This window comes from Nuphar pumila, chromosome 16 (genome assembly GCF_984573655.1).
Source record: "Nuphar pumila chromosome 16, dmNupPumi1.hap1.1, whole genome shotgun sequence".
In the NCBI taxonomy this organism is placed as follows: Eukaryota; Viridiplantae; Streptophyta; class Magnoliopsida; order Nymphaeales; family Nymphaeaceae; genus Nuphar; species Nuphar pumila.
Window position 1 is genome coordinate 79,384,734 of NC_143264.1, and position 10,599 is coordinate 79,395,332.

Here is a 10,599-nt window from a genome sequence, read left to right on the forward strand (position 1 = left end):
AATGGCGTGTCCCTGTGGCATGAATTAAACGTATAAGATCATAACTCTAAAGTCATTCTTCAAGATTCAAGGGCCCAACATGGCGTGGGGATGTCTGCTTGTTTGTGTTACTCTTCAATCTATTACTTTCGAAGATTGGAAGTGCTCTACTGTGAGAAAATAGTGGAACTCATTAATTTGTATGCAGTGTTTCGTCATTTTCGATACAGCAACGCTGAGCATTCATTTGCTAGAAAATGGTTGTACATGCCATAATTTCTCAAGGACAAAAGTATTAAAATTCTTGATAGTTCTTAACTCTAATATGCTAAGTTGGGCCTTGATGCCTAGGCCTCAATTATTGAACATCCAAATGTATCTACTTGCCCTTTTTTTATTTCATTAAGGGAAACGCTTAGGTACTGTTTGAATAACACCCAATACCAAGTTGAAAACCTGATTTTGGGTTTCAAATCAGGTGTTACTAAGCGACCATGGCTTAAGACCCAAGGGGTTTGGCCTAGTGGGATGGGCAGTCTAGGTTCAAATCCCATTGGTGTCAACCCCCCTGCGTGGCGACTCCCTGGGGTAGAGGGGTAAGCCCTCAGAGTTTTACGCCGACATGGGCAGAGACCGTTAGTACGGCAGACTGAGCCAACCTGGCTAGATCTCTGCACCTGGGGCAGTTTCTTAGAGTAAAAAAAAAACATGGCTTGATGGCTGTTTGAATGCAACCAAGGGCAGGGCAGAGCCACCATTGGAGCCAGGGTGGGCACATGCCCAACCTGACCCAAAAATTTCTTCCATAGTGGGGTTCGGGTCAGCAGATAGGGTGGGCAGTGCCAACCATGAACCTGTATAAGGTAGGATCATGGTGAGCACACCTAGACCTGAACCTGTTTACGCCCTTCCCCGTCCACGTACGGTTCCACCCCCATCTTTCTCTCTCTCTCTCTCCGGCAAAGTCTGCACCGTTGTCCGGCATCCGGTGACATCCCTGTCGACGTCTGCCCTTCACCTTGATAATTGGGTGTTCTTCTTCTTTTCTTTTCTTTTCTTTTCTTTTTTGAAAATTAGGGTCCTGATTTTAGGGTTTTTTTTTTCAATTAGCAGAATGTATTGTTAGGGCTTAGGTTTTATTATGTATTTTTTTTAAATAGCATAATTTTTTAAGTAAGGTTTTAGGGTTCCTTTTAATTAGCATTGGGCATGAATAATGAATGGCTGAAGTGACCAAGTTTATGAAATGCTATGGGATTGGAGTTTGTGAACTTGATGTCATTTCACATAATGCCTATGCCATAACCGCATATTTGACCACCATTTCTGTGATGTCTAAGGGTACGACTCCAAATCAATTGTGATTGGGAGTCATATGAATCACTATCGCTGCTTTTGGCACAAATGAGAAAATGACTAGAAGCAAATGCGAGTCGTTTCCTCAAGCCCCCATTCTCTCACATTTGTTTTGAGGCAAGAGAATGGAGCCAAATGAGAATCACTCTCATTTGTGTGAGAGAATGGTTCTGATGGTTCATAAACAAACAACCCCCAAGTGTATCCCTGTCAATTACTTCGATAATTAAGTACTGCATAGAATGGTTGAACATAGGTTTCCATACTTGGTTAGCATTAGAACGGTGGATCTGAAAGCACTGGCGGAGCTACATGCAGGCCAGGGTGGGCATAGAAAGCTATCACATGAACTTTATTATTTCACTAGAGGGAAGACTTTAAGGCTGAAGGCTACTTCATCTTTGTTAGGGCTTACTAAAACTCACTCTGTTTTTTCTCATCCACTGTTTTGTCTTACCAAACAAGGTCCCTTAAACATCTCATTGCTGCCAACCATTTCGAGGAAAAGAATCATGGCTAAGAGGGTCCCCCTACTTTATGCACCAATAGGATTACCAAAAATGGTAGGTCCCACTGCACGTTTCCATCTATTTTGAAATAACCCTTTTAAAATTATTTTACTGCACGTGGAGCTCCAAACAACAAAAAAAGAGAAAAAACAGTAGGTGCATCTAATTGTCCTATAAAATTTCAAGCTATATATATGAGACTCCTCATGGAGTAGTGTTGAGGATAAGGATGGCTGGGGCATCGTCGGTTTCTCCTTTCCTAAAATATCTGCTCTTTACTTATCTTTAGAACTGTATTGTGCTGGATGTTTATCCTTTCCTTTTTCTTGTTTCCACGATTTATGGATCTTGCACTATTTGTATCTCTTTCCTGAGGTATGACCGATCGGAGTTCTCTCGTGGATGTAGGTCTCTATGACCGAACCACGTTATCTCTTGTGTTTTGCTTCTTTTTCTTTTTATCTATTTGCTATGATGGATTGCACAACATCATTTAACATGGTATCAAAGCCAGGTTTGTGTAGTTGATTCTCTTCACACAAGGTGGGGTTCTTTAGCATCTTCGTGCTTCTTCTGGCTGGTGCTCCTCTGTGCAGCTTCTTATTACTGCACATTTGTTCAGCTGGTGCTCCCTGTGCAGCTTCTCATTACTGCAATAGGGCCTCCCTGTGCAGCTTCTCATTACTGCAATAGGGTCTTCGGTTTTTTTGCAGGTTTCTGTATCGTTGGCAGCAGAGTTGTAGTGCTTCTCGGTTCCCATGGCTAACAATAGCCAGAATACCGAACATGCTCCTACCATCGTCAGTCAAGAGCAGATAAGTACCTCTCTGAAAATCACTTCTATTCCGCTTAATGGTTATAACTACACAGCATGGGCAAAGTCGGCTGCTCTTGTTCTCAGCGGTAAATCCAAGCTGGGACATGTTACTGGAAAAAAACCCAAGCCAGCTGAAATCGATTCCAGCTTTGAAGAATGGGAGTCGAGCGATCATATGGTCATGGCATGGCTTCTGAATTCCATGGAGCCACGTATTTCTGAAGGATTTCTGTTTCTTGATTCGGCTAAGGCTATTTGGGATGCAGCTAAGGATCTTTACGGCCAGCAGTATAATTTGGCTAAGAGCTACCAGTTAGCTCAAGATATTCATAGTTTGAAGCTTGACGATATGCCTTTCAACGAATATTTAGGGCGGTTGAGAGGTATGTGGGACGAATTTGATTCTTATATTCCTCCTATTATTGATGCAGGGTCTTTCAAAAAGTGGAGAGATCACGAAAAACTTTTTCAAATGCTTTCTGGTCTGGGACCTGCATATGATCAACTTAGAAGTCAAATCTTAATGTCCTCTGAATTACCATCTCTCAATGTGGCTTGTGCCACGGTCATGCGTGAGGAGACTCGTCGAAGAGTTATGAATGCAAAAAATAAAGAAGTCGATGAAAGCAGGGCTGCTCTCATAATCAAACAGAATGAACAATCTTCAAAAGTCTCTCAAGATGCTGAAATACAAAAATTCAAAGAGAAAAAATTATTTTGCACCTTTTGTAAGAGAGATAATCATTCTCGAGACCGATGCTGGAAGTTAAATAAACGGCCAAATGCATTCAAAGGAAAACAACAAGCTCATGTTGCTCAATCTCAATCAAATGAGGAAGTCTTAACGGTTGAAAAACTCACCCAGATTCTTCAAGGGTTCGCAAAAAACAATATGGCTGCCTTTGCTTCAAAAGATTCAGGTATACCTAATGAATCTTGCTCTTGCTTTACCACCAATCAGTCTAACAATTATGCTTGGATTATCGATTCTGGTGCTTCTGACCATATGACAGGGCAGACTTCGTATTTAGAAAACATCATATCTAATATTAGTTCTAAACCTGTTTCTGCTGCAAATGGTTCTCTCATGAATGTTGAAGGAAATGGAACAGTTAACTTTTTTGGTCAAAAAGACAATGCGCTTTATATGCCGACATTAACATCCAATTTGTTGTCTGTTAGCAAAATTACCAGATCCTTAAATTGTGATGTTATTTTCACTCCTACTGAGGTATTATTTCAGGACAAGAGGACAGGGAGGACGATTGGTAGAGGAACTGAATCTCGTGGTCTTTACATTCTTGACAACCAAAATAAAGCTTTGATGGCACAAACGGATGATGAAGGAAGAATGTGGCATATCAGGTTAGGTCATCCTTCCAGCAAGGTGCTCAAAAATTTGAAGCCCAGTTTAGACTTTGACTGCAATAAATGTGAGACATGTCGATTTGCTAAAATGACTCGTCCACCCTTTCCCTCATCTGAAAGAGTTTCATTACAAAAGTTTGATATTGTTCACTCGGACGTTTGGGGACCTTCCCCTGTCCTATCTCATAAAGGGTACAAATATTACCTGACTTTCATTGATGATTTTTCCAGAGTTACATGGGTTTATTTTCTCAAAACTAAAGACGAAGTGTTTGATACATTTGTTGATTTCTACACTATGATTCAGACTCAATACAATTGCAATATCAAAGTTTTGAGAACCGATAATGGGACTGAATATATAAATGATAAGTTTGTTGATTTTCGTTTAAAAAAGGGCATGGAACATGAAACCTCTTGTGTTGGAACACCTCAACAGAACGGTATCGCCGAAAGAAAAAATCGTTATCTTCTTGAGATCACTAGGGCTTTGCTGTTTCAAATGAATGTTCCTGAAAAATTTTGGAATGATGCAGTTAGCACCGCAAGCTATATTATAAATCGTCTTCCTACCCGAATGTTAAATTTCAAGTCTCCCATTGAGGTTCTCAAAGAGAGAGAACACTCTATTTCTCATTTGAAAACGTTTGGCTGCATTGCATATGTTTGGAAACATCCTATGTTTAGAAGCAAACTTCAACATAGAGCCATCAAATGTGTGTTTCTTGGGTACTCACATTCTCAAAAAGGATATCGCTGCTATGATGCTAAAAATCATAAATTTTATGTTTCACGGGATGTGTCTTTTGATGAAAGCACAACATATTTCGAAAATAAGGAAAATGGTAGCAAGGAGGAGCAACGACCTGAGAATGATCATGTTCTGCCCATCATCACCCTTGATAGTGTTTCCTTAGATAATGATGTGCCAAATCTGACTAGCTCGGTTCAACCAATTAATGATAACTTTAGTCAGAATGAAGAAGGAATTGGTCCTAATCAAAATGAAGAAGGAATAGTTCCTCGTCGATCTGAAAGAATCACTCGGAGCCCAGTCGACTGCAAGATTTTGTTACATATATTGCTACTACTTATCCTATTGAAAATCAAATTCAATATGAGAACATCTCAAAAAACTATGTTGCATACCTTGCTAAAATCTCCGAACATCATGAACCAAGTTCGTATGATGAAGCCTGCAAACAGAAGCACTGGCGTGGTGCAATGAGGGAAGAACTTGAGGCCATGGAAAAAAATAGAACATGGGAGGTTGTTCCAACACCAAAAGGAAAAAACATCGTTGGGTGTAAATGGGTCTACAAGGTCAAGTATAAAAGCGATGGATCAGTTGAAAGGTTCAAAGTGAGACTTGTTGCTAGGGGGTTTTCTCAAACTGAAGGAATTGACTACACAGAAACATTTGCTCCAGTAGCAAAAATGAATTCTCTCAGAATTTTATTATCCATTGCATGTAATAAAAATTGGAACCTATTCCAATTAGATGTTAAAAATGTTTTTTTACAAGGAGATCTTACTGAGGAAGTCTTCATGAAGGTTCCCCCAGGACATCCCAGTTGGAATGACTCTAGTGTTGCTTGCAGACTCAAAAAATCTATCTATGGTCTTAAGCAATCACCCCGGGCATGGTACGCCAAGTTGAGTCAGGCGTTAGAAGAAAAGGGCTTCAAGAGGTGAGTTTCTGATAACTATCTCTTTGTCAAGAAAAGTGGCAAATACAGCACTATTATATTGGTGTATGTGGATGATATAATTGTGACAGGTGATAACATGAGTGATATAGATGATGTCAAGGAATACCTACATAAAGTTTTCGATATTAAGGATTTGGGAAAATTAAGATATTTCCTCGGAATTGAGATCGGGCATTCCAGAAAGGGATTATATCTCTCTCAAAGGAAGTACACCATTGACTTATTGACAGAAACCGGAAAGCTGGGGATTAAACCTGCTGACACACCTATGGAAGTGAATCATAAACTTGAAAAAGTGGAATCTGAACCAATCCAAGATATTAAGCAGTATCAAAAGCTTGTGGGAAAACTTATTTATTTGACCGTTACTCGTCCAGATATTGCTTATGCTGTGGGGGAAGTTAGTAAATTCATGCACAACCCTCAGAAATCTCATAAAGATGCTGTTGATCGCATTTTACAATACTTAAAAAAATCCCCAGGATGAGGTATTTGGTACAAGAGAAATGAGAATACGGATATTTGTGGATACACGGACGCGGATTGGGCTGGCAGTGCTCTCGACAGAAAATCCACTACCGGTTTTTGTATATTTGTAGGTGGTAATTTGGTATCCTGGAAGAGTAAAAAACAGAAGGTCGTTGCTCGTTCTAGTGCTGAAGCAGAATACAGGGCTATGGCCACCACAGCCTGTGAATTAACCTGGACTAAAGCACTTATTGAAGAGATGGGATTCGAAGTCCAAACTCCGATGCCTATGTATTGTGACAACCAGGCAGCAATTCATATAGCTGCAAATTCAGTGTTTCACGAAAGAACGAAACACATAGAAATAGATTGTCACTTTATCAGAGATAAAGTGCAAAGCAAAGAAATATCAACTCTGTTTATAACCAGTGCAGATCAACTTGCAGATATTTTTACTAAAGCCGTGCCCAAAGATAATCTATATAGAGTTCTTGACAAGCTAGGAACTCATGATATATTCGCCCCTCAGCTTGAGGGGGAGTGTTGAGGATAAGGATGGCTGGGGCATCGTCGGTTTCTCCTTTCCTAAAATATCTGCTCTTTACTTATCTTTAGAACTGTATTGTGCTGGATGTTTATCCTTTCCTTTTTCTTGTTTCCACGATTTGTGGATCTTGCACTATTTGTCTCTCTTTCCCGAGGTAATGGAGGTATGACCGATCGGAGTTCTCTCATGGATGTAGGTCTCTATGACCGAACCACGTTATCTCTTGTGTTTTGCTTCTTTTTCTTTTTATCTATTTGCTATGATGGATTGCACAACATCATTTAACAAGTAGATAATACAGGTACAAGAAAGCAAACCATGTAAGATTCTCTTGTGCTTAGTATTAGACAACGCTCCCTCCATTATTTTCCAAACTAGTACCATTAATTTATTCTAAAGTAGAAAACCTCATCTAAACCCACATTTTTTTTATTGAAAAATCAGTTGGAAGTTTCTCTTTATCTACACCACACTGCAATGACAAACAAGGTCAATTCCCTCTTTCTATTTTGCCTGTCTTTTCCAAGTGGGCATTTTTTATTCGACTGTCTTTGGAAATTCCAGAAAAGAAGGATGTTTTTGGATTGAAAGATGAAGAATTCTTACCTCCCACAAATGTAAAAGAATCGTGACACCACCCATATGAAAATTCCATCTGACATGGAGAGTGAAAGAGTTATCATCTGTGGAGGTGCTTTTTTTTATTGTTATTATCAAGCTGGGGTTAGGCAGATCCCTACCAGTTACAAAAGAAACCAAGATCACTTGACACAAATCCAAAATGGAAGGAAATCACTCAGGTGGTTTGTCCTTCCTAAACCTAATGACACTAGGGAAAGTCATCTCTTGGCCAGCCAACCTATAAGATATTCAATTGCTTGCCCTGGATATGTATCTGCAGTTGAAACCCTTAAACAAACAAATGGAATTAAAGAAAGAATTCCATGCAAGCTCATATGAAGACGGTCCTGACAACACAGAATTGATTAAACGTATCCTGCCCAGACTTGATAATTCTAGGAATTCTTTGAGGGTCTCTTCATCTAATCTGGAGAACAAGAATTCATTCTACTAGATTAAACAAAACGTTCCAGGAGTGCTTGGAATCTATAAAGTACATAGATTCCAAATACAAAAACTGAAAAGTTCCAACTTCCAATCGTTGCCTTCACTTAATTAACATGGGAATCGTCCGGTTGCCTCAGGGCAAGTTGTTTCACGCAGAGAAGCACATCAATCAAGTTTCCCACTATAAAAGAGCATTTCATGTGAAAAACGATTTTTAGGGAGAAGGCCATCAAGCGAGTTTCATGTGGAAAGCCTCATTTTGTGTGAATTAAAAAGTGCCGGCCCCACCTTAAGACTGTTTGTTTCACTCGTGAGAAAATGGCTCATTTTCTCACGTATTGGTTGGTTAACAAAGAGCTTACCGCATCATCATTATCACCATGAAGGCTTATTCCTGGACACCAGCCCCACTGGCTGACGAGTGATTGAAGCTGGTTTATTGGGAATGAAAAAAAAAAAAAAAGTTTAACACGTACCTCACCCTCCTCTCTTGGTCAAGCTTGGGATTGGCTTTACCAAAATAAAAATCAAACAAAATTGAGGCATTTCAAAAATAAATTAAGTAAAACCATCAAAATAATGAAAAAAAATGATGGTTTGCCTTTGAGCATCTCCAGCCCTTCTCTTTTGTCTTAAAATTTGCTTCTCAATCGTATCCTAAACATATCTATGATCTAAAATAAATGCGGAGATTAAGATAAAGCAAATCGTCCATCAAAAACAATATCAGAAAAAATCTAGCCCTAAATCACGCTCATGTTGAGAGTCCTCTTGAACCTGACCAAGTCTAGCCTATTCGAGCTAGTGGAGTCAATGAAACTCGGTAGCAACCCAGCCCTATTTGGGCCGAGCCAACTCCACCTACGGAAAATAAATAATAAAAAAAAGCAAAAAAATAAAAAATAAAATCATCCAGGCCACTTTCGTCATCGAGTTGTCCGTACAGTATTCAGTCTGGTACTCTAAGACAAGACTAGACTGGACAGAATGCACATGTACAACAGCGTGACTTACGTCAGATCGTACACGTGGCGACACGAGCCCGTGGATCGTGGCACGCTATGAGCCGTAAAAGACAACGATGCGCCGATTTGGGAGGGTTTGTAAGAAATATCCCCCAGAAAAAAGGACAGCCAAGAAATTTTCACAATAATTCCACCCACCAGTTTGTAGCCGGTCGCGCAACCGGCAACAGCAGGTAGTCCACCAATCCACTATTCAAAGTCCAAACGTGTATATAGGTACCCCCAAAAGCAGGCACACAAGAGCCCTTCTGTGAGAGAGAGAGAGAGAGAGGAAGGATGTCGGTGCCATTCAGTAGAATTGCTTGGGGGAGGCCGGAGGAGGCATGGCACCCAGATGCGCTCAAGTCGGCCATCGCCGAGTTCATCTCCACCCTCATCTTCGTCTTCGCCGGAGAGGGCTCCGGCATGGCCTTGAGTGAGCCCATCACTCATCACCCTTCTCTTTAACTTTTAATTACAAGAACAAACTGCAATCGAAATCATAGACTTGATGGCGTTGGCTTAGCCTACCATACTTATAATCTCCGTTCCTGGCAGCGCGTAAAACTTCGTGGCTGCTCTTGATCTCTAGAGGGAGCTATTTTTTTTTTTTTTTTTTTGTTTTTGAACTGCATCGTCAATGCATGTCACTAAGGGATACGTACTGTTTTTGTGTTTGTATGTTGCAGACAAGTTGACGAACAACGGGTCGACGACGCCGGCTGGGCTCGTCGCGGCGTCGCTGGCTCACGGGTTCGGGCTGTTCATAGGAGTGGCGGTGAGCGCCAACATCTCGGGAGGCCACGTCAACCCGGCCGTAACTTTCGGCGCCTTCATCGGGGGAAACATCACGCTGCTCCGCGGCATCCTGTACTGGATCGCCCAGCTGCTCGGCTCCACCGTCGCCTGCCTCCTCCTCCGCTTCACCACAGATGGCCTGGTCAGCCTTCCTCACTACACCCGTATTTTCACGTATGCATGGATCCAGCACGGTGCTGGATCCAACACATTATCGTCTCTTGTCCTCTCTTTTTTTTTTTTGGTGGCTAACGGTGGTTGTAAAATGCAGTCGACGCCACCGTTCTCTCTCTCCGACGTCTCGGTGTGGAACGCGTTCGTGTTCGAGATCGTGATGACGTTCGGGCTTGTCTACACGGTGTACGCAACGGCCATCGACCCGAAGAAGGGAACCCTCGGCACCATCGCGCCCATCGCCATCGGCCTCATCGTCGGAGCCAACATTTTCGCCGGCGGGCCGTTCACCGGCGCAGCCATGAACCCGGCCGTCGCCTTCGGCCCGGCACTCGTCAGCTGGACCTGGACCCACCACTGGGTCTACTGGGCCGGGCCCCTTATCGGTGCCGCCATCGCAGGGCTCATCTTCGAGCACATCTTCATCTGCCGCACCCACGAGCAGCTCCCACCTGCCGACTACTAGACAGACCCGTTCGTCGTCCTTCTCCTGCCTGCCCCGCCCTTCTGCTTTCTCCTTTTTCTGGTGTATCGTGCATTCGGTGATGATCCATCCGGCCCCACTCTTTTCTACTTGTGAAATGCTATGATGAGGTTTTGGTAATGTTGGGGTTGGTGGATCGGTGGACTCTTTAGTATTCTCGGCTTTTTTTTTTTTTGTTATTACGTGATTTCTCGTAGGTGCTTGGCATCATAGTTCATACTAAATGGGTTTCTGGGGCTTTTTTTATTATTTTTTTTTAAACTTTGACAGTACAGATGTGATCTATTAGCTTAATTTTATAAGGATCTTAGAGCA

General features: G+C 41.8%; 1 protein-coding gene across 1 annotated transcript; it reads left to right on the top strand.

Moving 5' to 3' along the window:
- Positions 1-9,079: 9,079 nt before the first annotated feature.
- On the top strand, positions 9,080-10,599 carry LOC149813767 (aquaporin TIP1-1-like). Its single transcript, XM_089990735.1, has 3 exons — positions 9,080-9,264; positions 9,518-9,768; positions 9,898-10,599. Exons 1-3 carry the CDS (start codon positions 9,126-9,128, stop codon positions 10,264-10,266), a joined length of 759 nt encoding a protein of 252 aa, XP_089846861.1. The 5' UTR covers positions 9,080-9,125; the 3' UTR covers positions 10,267-10,599.

Excerpts from the sequence above, each read along its gene's own strand:
- LOC149813767 (XM_089990735.1), top strand. The coding sequence starts at position 9,126 with ATGTCGGTGCCATTCAGTAGAATTGCTTGGGGGAGGCCGGAGGAGGCA. Across the intron at positions 9,265-9,517 it reads GGGCTCCGGCATGGCCTTGA|ACAAGTTGACGAACAACGGG; the intron begins GTGAGCCCATCA and ends TGTATGTTGCAG. Across the intron at positions 9,769-9,897 it reads GCTTCACCACAGATGGCCTG|TCGACGCCACCGTTCTCTCT; the intron begins GTCAGCCTTCCT and ends TGTAAAATGCAG.